This window comes from Drosophila teissieri, chromosome 3R (assembly GCF_016746235.2).
Source record: "Drosophila teissieri strain GT53w chromosome 3R, Prin_Dtei_1.1, whole genome shotgun sequence".
Lineage (NCBI taxonomy): Eukaryota > Metazoa > Arthropoda > Insecta > Diptera > Drosophilidae > Drosophila > Drosophila teissieri.
Window position 1 is genome coordinate 23,098,909 of NC_053032.1, and position 21,807 is coordinate 23,120,715.

Here is a 21,807-nt window from a genome sequence, read left to right on the forward strand (position 1 = left end):
TTTTTTCCAGGAGGGTTAAAAATAAGAATAATACATTTTATTAGCACTGGTTGAAAGTCAGTTTATTTGTTGTACATTTTTTTTAAGAAGTTAAAAGCCTTTTAGATAGAGAAAAAGGTTTTGTTATTCCAGATACACCCACGCTTTCATATTAATTATTGCATTAATGTTTAGTTTATTTGAAACTAGGTAAACGGTGTACATTACATATAGATTGTGTTGCTTTGCACTTGGTATCCTAAATATGCTCTCTTTGATGTAGAAATATAAAATCTATGCAGTATATGCAAATCTAACAATCACATTCGATTAAAATCTAACATTACAAGCGACAGATAAAACAGACATCAACAACAACAACAACTACAGCTTGTTGATCATTCATCATTGGGCATCGGCGTCGACATGGGCATTCAATGCCCGACACGCATCGGTTCTCTAGTGATTTTTCAAATCGAATATTTCACGCAGCAACGGCTCCACCTGGGATGGGTTAACATTCAAATAGACATTAATTATGAACTTGTTCAGACGCTCCACATCTGAAATCTTTTGGATTAGCTTGATAAACGCGTTTCTCGCCTCACAGCCAGAATAAACACTCTCCAGATATCTTCGCAGAAGATAATAGTAGGAATTCTATGGGGTGATAGAAAGTTAGGCCTGTAAACTAAAGGTATAAAGAGCCTACCCACCTGTTCCAATCTAATCACGTCTTTGTGTATCACTCGCGATCGAGCCGAGGTAAAAAGGACAATGGCGCACATAATCAGGATTATGTTCTCGTCCATGCGCCACTTCTCGTCAAACGTTGTGATGAACTTCTGGTGCTCCTCGTAGATATTGCCTTCGGCAAACTTGAGCAGGTCAGTGCGTATGTTGCCCATGTTCTCTTTGGTATGGGGTACCTGCAAAGCGCATTATCATATCAGTCTTATAAATGATGTAGTTATTTAAATAAAGGTACCTTCCAGGCGGCGCGATCGTCGTCGTAAATCATGACGGAGCGCATTATCATCATTTCTGTGCAGCCACCTTTGAGTAGGGCCACCTGGTCCTCCTGGCACATGTCACGGAATGCTGTAATCTTCTTGGCCATTTTGATAAGCCGCTTGATGGCCACCGCCGTCAGATTGATCAGCTGCAGTAGCTTTGGGTTGTGGCGAGTATCGTCGGGCTGTGGTTGACAAAACAAACAAAATGGAAAGGAACGCACAGGTGGCCATTATTATCGGCATAATCGTAAAGGCTTCTCCCTGGAAGGTGACTCAATCGAATGGTGGAGTACTGCTTATCATAGCGTCCAACACCTGGCTGCTCCACATTTCGTCAAAAAAATGGTATCGTTTTTCCTAATTAACAATACTGAAATGTGCTAATTGCGATGAGGCAAAACAGGCAAACAGTCTAAGCGACAATAAACGCCCAAATCGACGGTTGGAGACTCATGAGCGCCTGCTGGCGCTCTTGATAATGGTTGATAATGTCACAATTGGCACGCCCAGAGGCTGATAAAGCCACTGTCTGCTCGTTCTTAGCAGAGCAGACGTTCTGATTGCGCGAAAACTAGGGTGGCTCGATCAATGGGACAACAGTTCGTGGAGGTGATGAATCATGATTGGATAATTCTAAGTAATTTCTCCTGAGGAACTAAAGGTCGAGCGAATGTGTCGACACATCTTAGTTTGAAAAGATGTGTCTGGTTTGATCCGAGAACAGCCATATTTTTTTACTACTCAGTAGAAATATAAAGTTTATATTGAATGGAAGTTTTTGTGGCTTAGGGTCTTAGTTTAAGGCCAATTTTTGTAATCAAGTATACATATAAAAACACTTGCTCGCCAACTAGACCTTAACTAGACCCTGTCGCATGACTTGAAACTCTTTAACCCTCTAGGGGGAAATGGCTTATCGGGTTCGATCAGTATTCTTTGCTCCACCAAAGCTTCTTGGAATACAAAATCCGAGCCACCCCATTGAAAAGTGTGTTTACATTTGGTAGGCGAGCATGGCTGGGACCCCAGAAACGGGCTGGCGAAGATACGGCCCATAGGCAAACATCGACAGACGCACTGAATCACCGAGTGGCTAAGAACTGCCAGGTGCCGAATGTACATATATCGCCGTTCGTACACTCTGATTAGATAAGCCATGGTGTTGGAGCTATAAATGTAGGAAGACCGATAGGCTAATACTGTGGGCTGTTGGTGGTTACCTTAATGCGATCATCGCCCATCATCAGGGCGCTGAGGTCCTCGTCCACGGGATCATAGAGAGCCTCGCTGGCCAGTCGCAGCTCCCGCAGTTTCATTTGCTCCGCCTCGTTCAGCTCGCGATCCAACTGCAGGGTGGAGGGTGCGCAGATGGGTTGCTGCAGGTGCGACTGGTTGTTGTTTCCGGCCGAATTGCATCCACCGTACGAGGACTGAGTGCCGTAGGACATCTCCTCCTTGACGCGTGATGCCGGGTGCTGTATGCTATTGAAGGCCTGGTACTCAATGCGGATCACCTCGGATAGCACCGATTCGATTGAGTTAATGCTGAAGTCGCTGTCTAGACTGGGCTCATCGTTGTAGTTCGTCTGCATGAAAGTCTTTAGATCGAAGTCCGGCGAGTTGGCTATGTAAGGCAAGGGGTGGCTACTCGATGTACTCGGCTGCTCCCCGACACCGGGCGAATTGTACTGCAGATCCACGGCAGCGTCAGGTGGAGAAATTGGCGGGCTGTTGCCAAGCATGCTTTGTATGACAGTATCAGCTCGCTCCGCCGGCGCAGGAGGCTTCACCGCCGGCTCCTTGTCCAGCAATGGCTTGCGGTCTGCTGTCTGCTGGGCTGCGTTCGCTCCTCCGCCGCTTAGGATTCGGTTAAGGATGCGCAGTGCCTCGGCTGGGGTATTCATGAACTTGTTCATTATATCAATGGCGTCCTCCGGCGAGTGCATCAAGTTCTGCATAAACTCCACCACGTCCGCCGGCGAATCAACTATCTTTGAGATAATTTCAACGCCGTCCGTGGGGGAGCTCATGAATTTGGTAAATACTGCGTATGTAAATGACCAAGGAATGTAAATATAAGTTTAAAACCACAAATTCTAAAACTCTAACCTGTCAGCGCGTTAAAGGGCGAGTTCATAAACTTTGAAATGATCTTGAGCGCGTCGCCTGTAAAGATTCAAGTGGTTCATAGGTCAGCTGAGAAGGCCACACGACAAAATCCTCCAAGTACCCACCTGGATAGTCTATCAAATGCGACACCAGTCTCAAGGCGTCCTTTTGTGAGCTGATTACCTTCTCCATAACCGAAATAGCCTCCTTTTGGGTGCGCATCAGCCGGTTGATGGCCTGCGAGGCCCGATCCGGGTCGGATACGATCTGGTCCACGATCTTCTCGGCCGTCATCTGCAGCGGATTGACCTGTGTGCTCGGGGAACTGGCCTGTCCACCGTTGGCACCGCTGTCCGCTGAGCCGCAGCTCTGCGAGTCCTGTGATCCCGAGTAGTGGTCCAGGTTGCTGCTGCTGCTGTCCGCCGGCGCTTTGTGGTCCGTCTCTTCGCCGCCATCGGCGTCGCACGCATCTGTTCCGTTCTCCATGAGGCGTCGCTTGGCCCGATTGGTCTCGATCTTGCGCCGCTTGATCAGCTTGTCCTCCTCGGACATAATGTTCTCGCTCTTCATCCCGATGTCCAGGCACTTGCGCAGGCGGCATTTCTGGCAGAAGCGTCGGGTGACCACGGTGATGTCGCAGTTCTGGTTGAAGGGGCAGGTAAACTGCTTCTTGGCCAGCGCGTTCCGTCGGAAGAATGCCTTGCAGCTCTCGCAGGTGACCGCATTGAAGTTGTAGCCCAGCGCCTTGTCTCCGCACACCGCGCAGTTCTTTGGCGGCGACATTTCGACGGAGGCAGCTTTCAATTAGGGCCCTCTGATTGATTTTTTAATTGCCCCTCTCCCGGTGGTGCGGTGGAGCAGCTGCTGGCGGAGGAGGAGCAGGCGCTGGGTGGGTGACTGGGTTGGTGGTGGTGGTCGTGTGTTGTGGGGGCAGGAACTCCGCGTATCAGAACAACTGTCCGCGCGACAGCATAGCAGTTAGTACCCACGTCAAACGCACGAATTGCACGCAGATTCGGCAGCTCGCGTTATCACCACATATTTTAATGAATTACTGTCCGTCCGAGCGCTCCAGCCCAATCCCAATAACAACAATCTGCGTGCCCGGGCGAATGGCAAACGCAATTATGAGCCATTGTACGGCAATCGTAGCCCAATGCAGTGAGATTAGAGATCCACTGAAGCCAAATATGCAAATCTATTTAATATTGCATTAAATTCAATTCTCTAACGTATAACAGCTCTTCAAGTTTATTTAGTTTGTCTCAGAAAATTATATATCATGCAAAAGCAGCGAGTGAATTTTCTCAGTGCATAACTATCGACACCAATCGATAACACAATCGACATACAATCGAAGTTCATCGTCTGATGAGATTTTTGCTAGAAATTAAATTAGAATTTAATCAAATAAAATGAATCGTGTAAAGACCACGCAGTCCAAGACAGGCGAAATCATCGCCTACAGCGAGAGCGCCATCCGGAACAACATATCCGCCGTGGAGTACTGCCGCACATCGATGGCTGCCATCTCCGGCTGCGCTGCGGGTAATTGACTCCAATTGATGGTGCACCAACTTAGTTAATGCCCCAATTCGCAGGTATTCTGGGTCTGAGTGGCACGCTGGGATTCCTCTTCTACTTCCTGTCCGTGTTCGTGCTCTGGATTCTGGTGCTCGCGAAGTCGGGCACGCAGTGGCGCAAGTTCTTCATTAACCGCAGAAACCTGCTGACCAATCAGTTCATGGGCGGCCTTTGCACCTACGTGCTCTTCTGGACATTCTTGTATGGCATGGTGCACGTGTATTAGCGCATTTACAAATCAAACACATATATAGCGAAATAAACATAGGATCTTTGGTTTAACACAACCCATCAGGTTTGTACCGCCGATGCAGCCGCTGCCGTTCCGGAGCAGTCGCACCAAGGCGTTTTATTAACATCACAATCGAGCAAAATGTTGAGGATGGTCACCGGCACCTGGTCAATGAGCATCTCATGCACCTTGAGTATTTTGTACTTCACGTTGTCCAGGCCCGTGTTATGGTCCCGCTTGCGGGTCATCTCCTTCTGGTTGAAGCACTTCTGGGTGTCCCGCTTACGGTGATAGCGGTTGTGAATATGGCTAAGAATGAACGACCAAAATCATTAGACCCGTCGACTTGCTTTGCGGAGCACTGATCTCACCTGAATGTATCATTAGTGCCAGTCTTAATGTTCTGCGGCCGCGTCACCTGTAGTCCTGCATCCCGGATGCGCACAAAGAACTCGTCGTCCTCCAATCCCCAGCCCCAGTACTGGTTGGACATGCCGTTCATCTGCTTAAAGTGCTCCCGTCGCACCAGCAAGATCCCACCGACGAAGTTGTCGTAGTGGTATTTGGGATGCAGCTTAGGCCCGGCGATGTGCAGTGGTCCTAAACTTGTAGGATACTCATAGTGCAGATTGTCATTCAAGGGTAACAAGTCCACGTCGTGCATGGCAATGTAATCGTACACATCGCTGGCAAACTGGAAACCCACGTTAATGAGGGAGGCACGATTGAAGCGGAACCTGTCCACCTGGTTCAGCACAAAGATGTGGTGGGCCACGCCCTGCCGCTTTAAAAAGGCGGTCATGTGCGGCACAAACTGGAGGAGTTCCTCAAAACGGTCCCGAAACGGCACCAGCAGTGCCATCTTGTGCACAGACGTACCATGGTCATGAGGCTGTGGTTGCTTTACATCCGCTGGCTCTTTCTTTATCACGGTTACTCCTTCGCCTGCACCGGCAAGCTTGGCCAGCGGATTGGACAGCGGGCACACGCAGTCTATTAAAAGAGCGGTTCCGGGATCAGTATTTATAGCAAGGAGTTCATGTTTCGCATACCCACCTGATCCCAATGGCATGAAACTGAGCACCGCAATCCCGCCCAGGCAGAAGCACAGGCCGCAGACGAAGACCCAGTTTATGGTGGATATATTCACCATTTGGAGCCGCTTTTATACAGAAGTCCAGTGGCTTGAACGAATTCGGGCCATAGGCGGAATATGTTAAAAACTTTTTTGCTGCCGGTGGGAAGTGTGCCCGCTGCTGGACCGCTTAAAAATACCACAACGTGGAAAATATATTCGATTGCTCGATTGGAAAACATCGAATTTCCCGCCCAATAAGGTAAGCTGTAACGTTTTTTTAAATTTTCCATATAACCCTGTATACTTGCTCAATGGTGCTTAAAAGTTCTGGCACAAAGTGCATTGCGAGCATCCTATTATATCAAAACTAACATATACTATATGCATTTGGGTTTTAACTTATATTTATCAAACTATTGCTTATGTAAAGGAAGCCATTGAAAAACCTCTTTCTGAGCACATTTTATATATATATATAAAAATATCTATAAAATATATCCGAAATGACCAATTTAATTGAAAAACACTCCCGCAATATACATTTCAATAAAAAGCGTTGTATTTATTTATTAGATTACAAAGAATAGCTGCATATAAATTATGATAAGGTATGGAAACACAAGAGCTGTTCTTAAAAGACATATCAAATAAATAGGATCTAAATTAATATTTATTTATTTATTTTTAAAATTAAATACTTAGGACTACAACTATAGTTAGAGATTATATAAAACTAATTGATGTTCGTATTCATTCAGCGCGATTCAAACGCTTGACGAATTCGGCGCATTGCTAAGGCTCAAGTGACTGAAGATCCGATCCAGGCTTTTCGTTCTATTCTACGACCAATAAAGTAATGACCAGCGCGGCAGCTGGTAGTTAAAAAAAATAGTTTACAAAGATAGCTCCTCTCTTCGAACTTCGGTGCGATTTTCAGTCAGTCGAGCAGTAGCGATGGCCGACAGTGTGTTTCCGGTTCCGTAATCGGTTTCCGTTTCCGTTTCAGTTTCAGTTGATCTAAAAATTCTATGTAGACTACGGTTTGGCCACCTCATTTGCACCTGACACGGGTGCCTGTGCAGGTGCAGCGGGCGAAGTACAAATTCAATCCGTTAAAACTATGCAATTCGTGCGTTCGTTTGTAAAATTGCTATAAAAACTAGTTCGTTCGTTTCTCCACTCTACACGTATTCTGTATATAAAAGTATAAAAGCTTGGAATAGTTCATAGAAGATACAGTTTTTCAACTCAACTCAACTCAACTCAATTTGATTCAACTGGTCCGATCCGATACGATCCAATCTGATTCGATCTAATCTAATCTAATCTGATCTGATCTGATCTGATGTAATGTGATGCGATCGAACGATCGATCGGGTTGTGCGCGTGTTACAGGCGGATTCCGTTGCTCTTGCAACAAAAGAAGACTAGAAGCAACAATTATACACAAAAATAATAATGTTTAAAATAAGGTGACTAAAATACTATAAAAGCGCATTGGAGAAGAGTGAGCCGCCGGCGGGGGCAAGTGTAGAAACCCAACCACCGGCGGCCGAATGCCGTGGCTTCGTAACGCCATTGATTGCGATCCGTGTCCGGAATATCTTCGCTCTACCTATGTGTGGTGTGGTGTGGGGTGCTGAGAGTCTCCTGAAAGCGATTGTATGGCGGATTGTATTGGGCACAATGAACGACCTTACAAGGCACGCGCTACGTCGGCTGCTGTGGTGGCTATATGTCCTGTCACTAGGGTCACAAGCCCAAAAATACTAGTACACATACAAATACAAATAAGTAATCGATTTAAGTGAGCGCGTCTAAATTAATTGCACCTATACTATGTATACAGTACAATATCACTGGTTGCTTCGTCACCGTAACCTAATCCGAAACAAGTGGGCGTAATCCAATTGATAGAGTGCGTATGTCGGCAAACCCAAAATTAACACTATTGCATCTGGTTCTGTTACACTATTGCATTTGGCCTGGCTCGTCGCCTATTCTCTTCCGGACTTCCTGTTTCGGATTTCCGGTTTCAAGATTTCTGTTTCTGTTTCTGTTCTTTATCTGGTTCCTGGTTGCTGGCTCTATGATTTCTATTGCTATTGCTATTGCTGCTAGTTGGCGAGTGGTGCTATCTGGGCTGGTTGGTTCGTCGGTTCGTGATTGTTGTCTGCAGTGCTTAAGAATTAGTTAAATTATATTTAGTGAGCATGGCTGGTGGTTCATCTCTTGCGTCCCGACGCCACGGCGGCCATCACCTGCTGCATGGTGGGTTCGGGAACGCACTGCTGGGGATCGCACTTCATCTTGCCGTCTCCACCGCAACTGAAATTGAAACGAGATCCACGTTAGTTATGGGGATATACCAAATATACCTAGTGTTAGGTGGCTTCATTGTATTGTACTTACGTGCAGCTGATGCAGGGACCGCTCGTGGACTCGATCTGCTCGCCCACGCGGTAGGAACGGCCGTTGATCAGGCAGCCGGTGTGCTTCACCGCCTCGCCGTGCGAATAGTGCAGGAAGTGGGGCGGCAGGGTGGTGCTGGTGGTGGTGGTGCTCGTGGTGATGTTCAGCACGGCGGCCATGGACACGGGGCACTCGTAGCGCGGACAGCAGAAGCCGGAGATGGGCTCCTCGTGGCAGCCGGCGATTGGCGGCGGGCACGATTGCTGCAAGCAGATGATGTCGCTTCGGAAGCAGAAGCAGAAGTCGCAGGGATCGTCACGTGGGATCTGCTGGGCGGACACGTACAGCTTGCCGGCGTAGCGGCAGGTTCCGGGTCCGAACACCTCCTCCTCGTCGTACTCATCCTCGTACTCGGGGGCGTGGCCGTAGGGCGGCGGGGTAATCGGCTGTTGTTGTTGGCTGGCCACCGTCGTCGTCGATGGTGCGCTGGTTACAGGAGCCTCTGTGGTGCTGGTGCTGGTAGAACTACTCAATTTGACAGTGGTGTTCTCCTCATCCTCCTCGCCCACGCGGTCGCCAATGGCTGGCGCCGTGGTGGTGCTGCTGGCCAGGTGCGGGAACAGTGGGTGACCAGTGGTGGGAACGGCCTCTTCACTTGGCTGAGAAATCTCAGAAACTACAGCGGGTACCTCAGGCGCCTCTGTCTTCTTGTCAGCGGATTCCTCCTCGGACTCAACGGACTCTTCATCCTCCTCCGTGGAATCCAAGCTGGGCTTCACGACTGGCTCCTGAGTGGTCTTCTCATCGATCGATTCTGGCTGCTCTGTTACCTTCTCTGGAGTCTCCTTCTCCAGCTCCGGCTGCTCTGTTACCTTCTCTGGCACCTCCTTCTCCAGCTCTGGCTGCTCGGTGGCCTTCTCTGGGGTCTCCTTCTCCAGCTCCGGCTGCTCTGTTACCTTCTCTGGCACCTCCTTCTCCAGCTCTTGCTGCTCGGTGGCCTTCTCTGAAGTCTCCTTCTCCAGCTCCGGCTGCTCGGTGGCCTTCTCTGGTGTGTCCTTCTCCAGCTCCGGCAGTTGGGTAGCCTTCTCTGGACTCTCCTTCTCCAGCTCGGGTTGTTCGGTGGCCTTCTCTGGAGTCTCCTTCTCGAGCTCGGGTTGTTCGGTAACCTTCTCTGGAGTCTCCTTTTCCAGCTCGGGTTGTTCGGTGGCCTTCTCTGGCACCTCCTTCTCAACCTCTGGAGCTGCAGTTTCTGGCACAATCTCCGCCTCTGTGACTGGAGATTCCGATGGAATGGCCGGAGCAGAAGTAGGTGGCTTCAGTTTGGCATCACCAGTAGGCTCATCAGTGCTAGTCTCCACATCATGGACAGCTGGTTCGGTGCTCTCTTCACCAGCATCCTCAGATACAGCAGGCTTATCGCTGCTTGGCTCCACATCGAAAACAACGGGGCTAACTGGAGCAGAAATCTTTTCATCATCCAGAGGAGTTGCTGTGGATGGGATCTTCTCCTCATCAAGAGTAGCTTCAGTAGCTGGAATCTTGTCTTCATCAAGAGGAGCTGCGGTAGCTGGAACCTCATCATCAGTCTGAGAAGCCACGGTGGCTGGAATCTTGTCTTCGTCAACAGGGGCAGCTGTAGCTGGGATTTCGTCGGCATCCTGGGGAGCCTCTGAGATCGGAGTCTTATCAGCATCCTGGGGAGCCGCGGAAACTGGAGTCTGGTCAGCATCCTGAGGAGACACAGTAACGGGAGACTGGTCTTCATCTTCAGCGGACGTGGACGCAGACTCATCGGCGGCATGAGGAGCAATAGTCTGGGACATGAATTCATCCATAGGCTTCGTGTCGATTTCGACAGCAGATGGAACCTCCACTGAAGGAGTAGTAGAATCAACTGCAGAATCAGCGGCTGGCGATGCAACAGTGGTTGGTGCAACTGGAGCCTCGGTTTTGTCTTGCTTCTCATCCTCTGGGGCGATGGGAGTATCGGTGGACACATCAATGGATGTCTTTGTATCGTCCTGAGGACCAGCCACTTCCTGCTCATCGGCAACTGGTTGCACAGTGGTGACATCCTTAATTTCATCGTCGTGAACAGCAGGCGAAGCTGGGCTAGCAGCGCTGGTGGACTCCTCCTTGGTAGGAGCGGCTGTGGAAGCTTCATCGATGGGTCCAGAAGTTGCAGGAACAGTTTCATCAATGGGCTGCTCGTCAGACTCTGCAGTGGTGGCCTTAGTTCCGGACTCCACTTCTTGCTCTTCCTCGGGCTCCTTTTCGGATGATTCAGGAATTTCGGCAGCTGGGGCGATAGTTGGCTTGATCTCAGCTTCTTCCTCCTCCTCGACAGGTGAGGCGGTGGTGGCTTGTTCCTCCTTTTCAATGTCTCCACCAGCAACTGGGGCCGCTGTGGATGACGCCACATCAGATACTTGGGTAGCAGACTCAGGGGTCTCATCAGACTTCTTCTCGTCCTCGGGCTTCTGGTCTTCAGTTTCTGGCACCTTGTCAGTGGAAGATGGTTCAGCCGACGCGGGTGTCTTGATTTCGTCATCTTCGCCAGCTTGTGGGAAGGCAGTTGTGACTTCTGGGCTCTCGACTTCTTCGCCGGAAACGGAGGGAATCTTTTCGTCGGACGGAGCGGAGGTTTCTTCATCGGCGACAACAGGAGCCACGCTTGTGGGCTTGTCGGCATCTTCAGCTGGCAGTTCGGTGGAGATTTCGGGAACTGTCTCAACTGGAGCCTGGGCAGTCGAAGAGGGCTGCTTGTCCTCAGGCTTCTCGGCAATTTCTCCCTCAGTCGACGGCTTAACTTCTTCAGAAGATTCGGTAGAGCCCTCTTCAATAGATTCAGTAGATGCTGGTTCCTCAGTGGATACATCCTGTCCTGTGGGCTTCCCCTTCTCTTCTTCCTCAGATGGCTCCTCTCCAGTTGGCTTCTGCACCACTGGTTTCTCTTCATCAGTTGGCTTCTCATCCTTCTCAGAGATAGGAGCGACTGTGGTGGCTTCTTGATCGATTTCAGTAACAGAGGGTTCCTTTCGGTCAACACTTGGAGCAGCAGTGGTTTCGTCTTGCTGCTTAACTGCAGTCTCAGTCGACGGTTGCGGGATCTCAGCAAGGACATCCTCAGGCAGTTCCGGAATAGGGGGCACTTCATCAGAGGTGGTTGGAGCAGTAGTGGCACCAACAGTTTCCTCTTCCTCTTCTGGAGTCTGGGCAGGAGTTTCAGGTTTCTTTTCTGGCGCCTGAGACGGAGTTTGATCGGTAGGGGTATCCTCATCCTCTTCAGACGAAGATGGAGTGCCAGTGGGAATTTCGGTGCTGATTTCCTTCTCTATGTCTTCATCAGGCTTGGCAACAGGAGCAGAAGTGGCAGTTGGTTCCTCATCGGGAGTGATACTGCTTGTTGGAATCTTCTCACCAGCAGGAGCAACAGTTGTGGGCACTTCGGACTCAGGAGTTTCCTTGCTCTCATCAGATTCGGGAGCACCAGTGGATGGTTCGGCAGCTTCTTCCTTAGTAGGAGCAGCAGTGGTTGCACGATCAGATTCAGGCTCAATCTCATTTTCAGAGGAAGCAGATGTAGAGGTTTCGTCCTCAATGGGCTCTTGTCCATCTTCGACCGGTTTCTTTCCATCATCGACTGGTTTCTGTTCATCTTCGACCTTCGATGGAGCAGCGGTGGTAACCACGGCAGGCACTTCCTCTTCAAAGATATCTTGTGGTAGCTTGGGCAAATTGGACTCCTCATCATCACCAGCAACTGGCGCAACAGTGGTGACCTTTTCTTCGGCCTCGACAGCCTTATCAGTGCTTGGGGTCTTGTCCTCTTCCTCTTCGGCAGAAACAGGAACAGCAGTAGTAGGAGCATCGGTTTTGGTGTCGGATTCGGATGTTTCTCCAGAGGTTTCCTTTTCAACTTCGGCGCTTGGTTCAGTGCTGATCTCAGCCTCAGTGGAGTCCTCTTCATCGACTGGTTTCTTCTCTGGCTGAGTTGGGGCAAGAGTGGGCAGTGGTGGTCCTTGCACGACTGGCTTCTGGGTGCTAACTTCAAATTCGCTTTCCACGGGCTCAAAGGTTGCAGGAACGAGATCTTCCTCACCAGCGGGCTCGGTTTCGTCAGAAGCAGAAGTCTTTGGTGGAGCAACAGTCGTGAATTTGTCAGACTCCTCAATCTCATCTTCAGCTGGAGCACTGGTGGGAACTTCAGGAACCTTATCAGACTCAGGCGCCTCAGTGGCTTTAGTTGAATCCTCTTCTGGTTTCTTGTCAAGATCAGCAGTAGGCAGCTCAGTCGAGAACTCGGGCTCAGCGGTGCTAGCAGGGATTTCAGCCTCTGGGATCTGCGCTTCATCAGTGGGTTTCTTTTCATCGGCAGGCTTGAGCTCTTCCTCGCTAGAAATGGGAGCAGATGTGGTGGCCAGTTTATCATCAACCTCCTTCTCAGCAGTGTCGGCAAACTGGGCGGGAGTCGAAGCCTCTGGCTGTTCAGTGGGTCCCGCGAATTCACCCTCAGTCTTCTTCTCGTCCTCGGGCTGGGATTCCTTTTCAATCTCACCCGCTGGAGTGACAGCAGGCGATGGCTTCTCCTTCTCTTCGGAATCTTCAGCTGGTTTCTTATCCTCTTCAGATTCTGCGTCTGGTTTCTTGTCCTCCTCGGATTCATCGACTGGTTTCTTGTCCTCCTCGGATTCATCGATTGGTTTCTTATCAACCTTAGCAGTCGTAGATTCATCAGCCTGTGGCGGAATCGAGGTCACTGGTTGGTTCTCTTCATCGGGCTTGACATGAGAAAGAGGCTGCTCAGTGATGCCAGTAGGCATGATGACGTCCTTGGGAATCTCCTCCGTGCTGATCTCTGAGACATCCTCGTCGATCTTATCGTCGGGCTTGGCGGTGGATTCCTGATCCTGTTCAACACTTTCAGGGCTCTCATCGCAGATGTAAGTGGGACAGCAACCATCCACAAGATCGGCAGCCACGGTACATTTCTCCAGGTTCGCGGGCTTCTTGCACTCCATCTGTTCGCAGGCCACGAGGCTGCTGATACATCTGCAGGACACGTCGCAGGGTGCGGAAGCGGGAACGATGGTGTTGTTGGCGTAGGTCTTGCCCTCCACCAGACAGTCACCTTCGCCAGGAATAGCAGCGGGCAGATCCATGGCGGGCAGGGGCTCGGAGCTCTGATCCTCGGCACTTGGTGGCAGAGTTGGTTTCTCCGTTTCGAAGTCGTTCCGATTGTCAACCTTAGCAGTGGTGGATGGAATCTCCTGGGACACTGGAGTGTCCACAGGCTTGGATGGTTCCTCTTGGGCAGAGGGCTCCGTAGCAGTTCCCTCTTCCTTCTCAGAATCCTTGTCTTCACCAGGGGGCAGATAAACAGTTGGTGGCTTATCGGTAGCGGCCTCATCACTGGTTTCAGGCTCACTGGTAGTAGCTTCGGTATCGACAGCAGGTGGCACAACATCAGATTTGATTGGCAGATCAGTGGCGGTCTGTACCTCTTCCTCGTCCTTATGATCCTTGTCTGCTGGTTCAGCTTCGGGCACCTCTTGTTTATCGACGGGACTACTGGTTGTGACTTCGATTTCAGCGTCCTCAGCTTCAGTAGAGGACTCCTCCTTGGGCTGCTCGGTGGTGGTGGTTGTGGTCTTTGCAGTTGTGCTCTGGACGGTATCTTCGACTGGCAAGTCTGTGGCATCCTGTTCCACCTCTTCAGCGTAGTCTTTGTCGTCGGCAATAGGCGCAGTGGTGCCTGCTTCCTCCTTGTCTCCAGCTCGGGCAGGAGCACTGGAAGTCGTTTCAATTGCAACATCCTGGACACCTTCGGTCGAAGAGGCAATAGCTGGAGCACTGGTCGAGCTCGAAAGATCTTCCTCAGCGACGGGCACATCGGTAGATTCTTCGCTAATTTCAGGCTGCTCTTCCAGGGTCTTTGGAGTGGTGACCTTAACAAACTCCTCTTCGCCACTGATACCGTCAGTTGGAATGGGTGTTCCGGCAATGGGTTCTTCCTCGGCCTCAGCGATTGGAGTTGTGGGCTTGGCGAAGTCCTCGCCTTCGCCTGCTGGAGCTTCTGTGGCTGTCTCAGGTTCCTTGACGCCTTCAAAGTCGGATTTGGGTGCAGAAGTGGTGGCCTTAATGACATCTTCTTCTCCGGCAGGGGAGGTTTCCTTAACGATCTCTTCTTCACTTTCACTACTAGGTTCTCCTGCAGGGGTGGTGACCTTGACGATCTCCTCTTCTTCAGCAAAGCTAGGTTCTCCAGCAGGGGTGGTGGCCTTGACGATCTCCTCATCGCCTTCACTGCTAGATTCTCCAGCAGGGGTGGTGGCCTTAACGATCTCCTCTTCTCCAGCAATGCTAGGTTCTCCGGCAGGGGTGGTTTCCTTAACGATCTCTGCTTCTCCTTCACTGCTAGGCTCTCCGGCAGGAGTGGTTGCCTTGGCGATCTCCTCTTCTCCAGCAAGGCTGGGTTCTCCTGCAGGTGTGGTTGCCTTGGCGATCTCATCCTCACCTTCACTACTGGATTCTTCGGCAGGGGTGGTTCCCTTGACGATCTCTTCCTCTCCAGCAACGCTAGGTTCTCCAGCTGGTGTGGTTGCCTTGACGATCTCTTCCTCTCCAGCAATGCCGGCTTCTCCAGCAGGTGTGGTTTCCTTAGCAACATCTTCTCCCTCGCCGCTAGCTTCCTCGGAGGATTCAGTTGGCTTGGGTGGCTCAACGTCGTCGATGGAGGTTGGCGCTTCAGTAGACTTGCCTTCATCCTGCTCCTCACTTTCTTCAGGAGCTGGAGTAGCATCCTTATCCGCGTCACCTGCCGTTGGAGCTGCTGTTGTAGGTTTGAGATCCAGCTCCTCTTCACCACTGCCCTCACTTGGCTTGGGCTCCTGTTCCTTTTCATCGCTCGCCACTGGGGCGGAAGTGGGCTTGGCTTCATCTTCGGTTGTCTCTGGAGCAGCAGTGACCTTGACATCCTCCTCCTCGTCACCGCTTCCTTCCTCTGCCGGTGTGGGCTTGCCCTCTTCCTCTTCCTCGCTGGTTGTTCCGGCGGTTGTCGGCTTAACATCTTCCTCCGTTGGTGCTGAGGTGGTGGCCTTGACCACTTCCTCTTCAGGACTGGCCTTGGCTGGAGCAGCAGTGCTGACCTTAATGAGTTCCTCTTCAGTGACTTCCTTTTCGGGAATCTCGGCAGGCTTAGGCACATCCTCTTCGCCGCTACCTTCGGGCTCTGGAGTGGTGACGATCTTTGCGATATCTTCCTCGGCAGCTTCAGTGGACGATTCCTTCGACTCCTCGGTGGACGATGGTAAATCGATCCTGGAATCCGATGGAATGCCGGCGGTGGAGGACTCGGGCTCGAAGGAGAAGTCCTTCTCGTCTGTAATGTGCACTGGTGCAGCCGTGGTGATCTTATCCTCCTCCTCGTCCTCAACCTCACCGCTGCCCAGCTCGGCGGAGGGAATGGTGGCGGTCTCCTTATCCTTGTCCTCGTCATCGATGTGTTCCTGCAGATCGACATCCTCCTTGGGAATCTCGGCATGAATGCCCTTGGTCGGAGCCGAAGTAGCACTCTCTGGCGTGGTGATCTCAACAATTTCGGTGGTGGCACTGTCGTCCTCGCAGACGTAGTTGCTCGGACAGCACTCGCCCTCGGCGGCTGGCATGGCGCGACAGGACTTTCCATTGGCCGCCATCATGGGCACCTCGCACTCCTGCACGGCGCACACGATGTCGCCACGCATGCAGTAGCAGTGCTCGCAGGCATTCTTGCCCTTCAGGGAGGCACCGTCCGCAAAGATCTCGCCATCGTGGATGCAGTCGGTGGTGGTGGGTGGTGTCATGGTGCTGGCCAGGATGAAGCCAGTGGTGGGTCGCACGGTAGTGGTTGTCGTCGTGGTCGACTGGTCCACAAAGTCCAACTCGTTTTCATGGTCTGAACGAAAGATTTAAACGATAAGTAAAGTTCTAGGCTGGAATATCCTTTAGAAACTTACCGCAACTGTAACGCACGGGGCAACAGGATCCCTTGTTGTAGATGGGCAGGCAGCCGTCCACGTGCAGAGTGCACTCCTGCATGACGCACTTGGTCTGGTTGTTGATGCAGTAGCAGAGTTCGCAAGGCTTGTTGGGATTCGATGGCACCTGGGCGCCCTCCGGGTAGAACTTCTCCTCGATGCTGCAGCCGAACTTCTCGGGAATGCTCAATTCGGTTCCGGGTTCCGGCGAGTGATACGGCACGTCCACGGGCACTAAATTGAAAGGAGTGGCATCAGTAAAGTGCAAGGAGTTTTCCTGCTGGGAGACTCACCTTCTGGGCAGGTGATGATGGGGCAACACTGGTCCTCCCGCTTCTCCACGATGCAGTCGTGGCCAATGGGCTTGGTGAAGGGGCAGACGCGCAGGTAGCACATCAGCATGCGGTTGTGGCAGGTGCAGTTCAGACATGGCTCATTGGTCATGATGCGGTCGCCCTCCTGGTAGTGCGCATAGTTGTAGTAGCAGCCCTCTGCAAGAACAAGAGATACATGATTCGAGAGTGGGACCTGGTTATCGGGGCCACAGCCTGGGAGTGTGTGCTCCAACAAACAATGCCAGCTATGTGTAGCTAATAAATTCCAGTCATTAGTTATGCAAGCGGGCCATCCGTACTAGTTAGTATACATAGTATGTGTGATTTGTGCTACTGTGTCGTTCGGGCCATAAATCGCGGCTTAGCGCCGGTTGGCTGTCATAAGACACACAAGCTATTGACAATTTTTATAGCTCATCAGTGTCGTTAAACAAAAGTCAACTGTCTTAAAATATGCGCACGTCCACTCAGTCGGTGTTTTTCGTTTTTTTTTCCATTTCCTTCTGACTGACTGGCTGTCTAATTTAGTGGCTTCCACCCGCAATAAATTCCACATCACATCATTAACACGTTAAGCGCCGCAGTTTCCCCGACTTCTGTGAACCGGCTAGACCATTTTTTGATTGAAATCTCGGCTTGGGCTCGGTTTGGGGTATGGGTATGGAGCTCAGCTCACGTTTGTCAGCGTGTCTCATAAAAAGACAGCGCTTATTTCTTTATGTTTCCATTTGTCTTCGCCATGTGTGCCTCTTCACACCTCGGCTAATGCGGCTTTATGACAGCGATTGGCTCGATAATTGGCCACCGATTAGCGGCTTACGACAACTGGGTGGCTATTATAATTAGCCACTTTGGGCACCGGATCAATCACATTATAATATCGATCTAAGATCAACTCTGTGTAAATAAATAGTAGGTTGGCCGGTTGTCCGGTAAGCCGGCCACATCCGCATTGTTTGTCGAATTGGTAATCACCATAAAACACGAATGCAACCAATCCGAATGCATTTTTATTGGGCTCCTGTTCCTGGACAGCGGTTATGGCCGCCAGTTAATCAGCTTTCCGACTTAGACTTACCCGAATACTGTTGGATCTCCGTGTACTCCTGGACCGGGGCTGCAATGAGAGAAGGTAGACGGAATGTTTATTATTTAATGAAATGCCATAGTTGCAGTTCCCCCCATTACGGCGGGAATTTTACGATGGCCATATCCGTTAGCCATCGCCATCGCCATCGCAACGCCATCGCCATGACCATAATAAATTAATTTATCCATTGCCGCGCGAATGCCGAACTCTAATTGTGGCAGCATGCAATTGAAATTGGCCAGGGAGCCACGTAGGCCGGCTTTGCCCACCTTGGCCAGCTTGATATCCTTGTCCGTGGCGTGATAACAGGGTCCAAAAGCCAAGAGCAGCCAAGAACACCAAATTGCAGCAGCCACATCTTGGCTCTGTATGCGTGCAACGTGTTATTACCACATAATCAAAATGCAGCCTGGCCGGCAACATCCAGCTGGCAACTTGGCACGTAGCGGCCATTCTGGCCAAGAAGCGCTGGCTGCGTGTGTCCCACACTGCGAACTGCATACTGGCCCCTCGCAAAAATGGCTCAAACAAATTGTCTAAGCTGACAGTTGGCCAGGAAGGCCAGTTGTTGCTGCTGCTGCTGTTGCTGTTGCTGCTGCCACTTGTTGCTGCAGAAATGATTTGACAAATTGCTGTTTTATGAATTGCTGCTGGCGGCCACGACTTTGATTAATTGCGTCCAGTTGAAGGGTTGACAATTTCTCGAATATTTCACATTTTAATTTCCGCATACCTGTGGGGTGGCCAGTCGGCCCAATGACTCGGCTCTTTGCCCAGATCCACATTTAAATCGAAGGCGGAAGGCAGAAGGCAGAAGGCCAAGAACTGGCCCATACAATTTGGCAACAAATTGCTGGCGAAACAACAATGAAAATCCTAACGGCAAGTGCTCATAAGCATGAATTTGGCCGCGACGGTGGCTCGAATCCAGAATCTAGAATCCAGAATACAGCATACTGAATCCCGACTACCTCCACTCGCGCCTCCGAACGGCAGCCACAAATCAGAGTAGCAATTTCGAGCTGGAGAAGATGGAGGCACCATCTCCATCTCCATCTCACTCGAAGCTAACGGATGTAAATTACATTTTATGCGGTAAGAACAACAACACGACTTCGGAGCCTGGCAACGCATAAAAATTCACACATTAACTGTTAAGGATTGCCGGCGAGGGATTGGCGAGGGATCCCTCCCCAAAAAGGGGAAGGGAGGAAGTGTTTCCCCCATTTTTGTCCCCACTTGACCGAACTTGAGCCTTGGCAGTGCGAAGAATTTGGCCGCGGACTTGGCGGCAATGGGAGTCAATCATGTGGCCGGCATGGCAGCAACTGGTAGGCCAAGATAATCCCCCAGTTGCACGGGCAGACTTATGCAACAATTTTGCACTGCGCAAGTGCAACAAGTAAAACAAGCCGCATATACATCATCATTACGATGGGGACGCCTGAGCCGCCGAGCTGGCGAGGATGATGATGATAATGATGGCTATGGTACACATCAAACATGGTCGTGTCGGTCCAACAAACAGAAGTCAGTCAGTCAGTTAGTCAGCCAAGTTGCTGCTGTTGCTGCTTGTGCTGTTTTGTGCTGCATGTGGCTGGTGTTGATGTGGATGCCACAGCAGCGCACACTGTGCCAAAAATTGGATACTCAACATATGCTGAAGTTCGGGCTAAGAGAGTGTGTGACCTAAACAAATATAGATACTGATTTCGACACTTATTTGGCATGTTTCCAGTATTTTGTACTATAATTTGTGTATAATATTGATTCCCTGATTGTTAACTGGTGACTTTGTCGCAGTGCAACGCGGCTTCTTCGTGTGCTCAAGCAGCCAAGCAGCGGGCCAGGCCAAAGCCAAAGTTGTTGGCGGCTCTCGGCCAAGTCGTGCATTTTGTTTATTCTAGGAAAGCGCGCGCGCACCGCCTCCGCTCCTCCAGCTCCCCCAGCTCCTCCAGCTCCACCATCGCCTCCTGCTCCCCCCATGATGCCTCCGATTCCCCACCCACCTGACCATGGCCATGGATTGTGCTGCTACAACAAGTTGAATGACCCGGCGCGCATGTGTGCAAAAATGTGTACACAAACCATAAAATACGAGCCACAAGCACTGGCAGCCTTACTTACATAAGTAGGCCTAGGTGCTCCGGCTCTGGGACTATGGGATTCGGACCAAAGTCACTCTTGCTCCCATGGTCCATGGTCTTAACCCAAACCCAACTCCCAAACCCAAACTGAGACCCCAAGTTGCAGGCACGCCTTTTGCTGGTTACGCTTTATTATTGAGTGCTGTAGGTGGACTCGGTCGGTGGAAGTTTTCCCAAATATACCCGTTGATAGCCGTATACTTTCCCCTCGGAACAACCACCACCACTACTTGCAACCAACTACTGGCTATGCGGAAATGCAGGCGAGTGAAAATATTTGCCATGCCACAAATATTTCAAAGATTACAAAATAAACACAAATCTCTTTGCCGGCTTGTTGTCCCCAAATGCGTTTTTACCGCTATTCCGCAGCTGCAACATCAGCAACTTCTTGACCACACCCACCTCCATCCAACTCCAACCACCTCCATCCAGGAATGAGAAGAGTAATAGGAATGGGTGGAGTACGACTGGATCCTATAGCAATTTCTCACCCAGCCAGCCTGCGTTTATCTGCCTTCTAATTAGATGCAACCAAAAAAAATAAAGGAACAGAGAACCAAAAAAAAAAAATGGCAAGAAATAACAATGCCTGTGGCAGAGGAGCAATAAATCGATCTGTAATTGCCAGACTCCTCTAGCCAGCAAAATTTCCATTGCAGAAACAATTTCCATTTTCCCCGGCCTTGATCACATAATTTCCATAATGCCGAGCAGATCAATATGGAGTGAGCGACAAGCTAACAACAGACTGCCTTCGAGACCCGCAGCTCGGGCTCTCCATCCCCGGTATCATGTCCATGCATCAATGCTGAAAGCAGCCGCCAGGCAGCCGCATCACCAGCAACTTGCAACTAGCAACAGGCAGCAGCAGCAGCAGCACCATCAGCAACATCAGCAGCAGCATCATCAACAGCAGCAGCAGCAGCAACTAGCAACATCAGCAGGCGCCCTAACAATGCAACTGCAACTGCAGCAGGAAGGCGGCGGTGGAGGCCTTCCAAGCAAATGAATTTGCGAGTAATTTAACATGATTATGTCGGCGACAAGGTAGCAATGTAGACATCGAAGCTCCTGCTCCTGCTCCTGCTGTTGCTGCTGCATCTTTTGCTGCTCGATTGCGACCAAATTGGACGCAGTTGCGCAAGGCTAAGAAGACCTAGAAGGTTGGCTAGGGCGCTACCTTGGCGTGACGCTGTGTTTTATTACCAAACTGGAGGAGGCTGCTGCTGTGGCCCAGGCCATGATTCCTTCTAAGTAAATTATGCCCGATGGTCATGATGCCGCGAATGGAGATGAGGCTTGGGGATTGGGGTTTGGGGATTGGGGCTGAGGATGCCATAAAATTGCACCAGTCGAAGGCTGTTCTTGCTCCATCTGCTGCCGGCGTGCATATGAAACAATTACCAAGGCTAAGGCTATGGCTATTGCAATGGCTATGGCTATGGCTAGGGCAATATCGGCGGAGTCTAGGCCTATTTGGCCCGTCTATATGTGGACATTGTAATTGCAGGCGGTCCCATGGGCTCGTGGTCCTCCGAACCCATCTCATATGCATATTTATGGCTGGCTGGCTGGCTGGCTGGGTTGCTCGGTTACCCGATGTCATTAGAGAGTCAGAGCTTGGTATGCTTGTCAGTTTGTCAGTTAGTCAGTTAGCCAGCTAGTCAGCTAGTCAGCTAGTCAGGTCGGCGGAGCAGCAACTAGTATTCCTGACTGCTTAATAGATAATAATGAGTCTGGCCTTGGGCGCTGTAATTAAGCAGTTAAGGGAGGAGTCGAGCAGCAGCCCAGCATTCTTTCCCAC

The 21,807-nt window shown here is 50.6% G+C and overlaps 4 protein-coding genes across 4 annotated transcripts in view; 1 reads left to right on the top strand and 3 right to left on the bottom strand.

Annotated features, from left to right (window-relative positions):
• Window positions 1-35: 35 nt before the first annotated feature.
• On the bottom strand, window positions 36-4,204 carry LOC122620715 (nuclear hormone receptor HR96). The gene is made up of 6 exons (XM_043798313.1): window positions 3,230-4,204; window positions 3,105-3,161; window positions 2,216-3,039; window positions 968-1,177; window positions 696-908; window positions 36-639 (listed from the first exon to the last, which is right to left on the bottom strand). Exons 1-6 carry the CDS (start codon window positions 3,885-3,887, stop codon window positions 439-441), a joined length of 2,163 nt encoding a protein of 720 aa, XP_043654248.1. The 5' UTR covers window positions 3,888-4,204; the 3' UTR covers window positions 36-438.
• Window positions 4,205-4,434: 230 nt separating this feature from the next.
• On the top strand, window positions 4,435-4,975 carry LOC122620717 (ER membrane protein complex subunit 6). Its single transcript, XM_043798316.1, has 2 exons — window positions 4,435-4,652; window positions 4,706-4,975. The coding sequence occupies exons 1-2, from the start codon at window positions 4,520-4,522 to the stop codon at window positions 4,912-4,914; spliced, it is 342 nt and encodes a 113-aa protein (XP_043654251.1). The 5' UTR covers window positions 4,435-4,519; the 3' UTR covers window positions 4,915-4,975.
• LOC122620716 (beta-1,4-galactosyltransferase 7) lies at window positions 4,961-6,187 on the bottom strand. The gene is made up of 3 exons (XM_043798314.1): window positions 5,977-6,187; window positions 5,292-5,913; window positions 4,961-5,229 (listed from the first exon to the last, which is right to left on the bottom strand). Exons 1-3 carry the CDS (start codon window positions 6,071-6,073, stop codon window positions 4,980-4,982), a joined length of 969 nt encoding a protein of 322 aa, XP_043654249.1. The 5' UTR covers window positions 6,074-6,187; the 3' UTR covers window positions 4,961-4,979.
• A 406-nt stretch (window positions 6,188-6,593) lies between these two features.
• LOC122619855 (titin) overlaps window positions 6,594-21,807 on the bottom strand; it is a 38,646-nt gene continuing 23,432 nt past the window's right edge. Inside the window, exons 3-7 of the mRNA XM_043797052.1 lie at window positions 17,842-17,880; window positions 16,722-16,919; window positions 16,408-16,662; window positions 8,411-16,346; window positions 6,594-8,326 (exon numbers count right to left, since the gene is read on the bottom strand). Coding sequence (XP_043652987.1) covers window positions 8,224-8,326; window positions 8,411-16,346; window positions 16,408-16,662; window positions 16,722-16,919; window positions 17,842-17,880 — 8,531 coding nt within the window. The 3' untranslated portion in view covers window positions 6,594-8,223. The remainder of the gene's footprint in view (window positions 8,327-8,410; window positions 16,347-16,407; window positions 16,663-16,721; window positions 16,920-17,841; window positions 17,881-21,807) is intronic.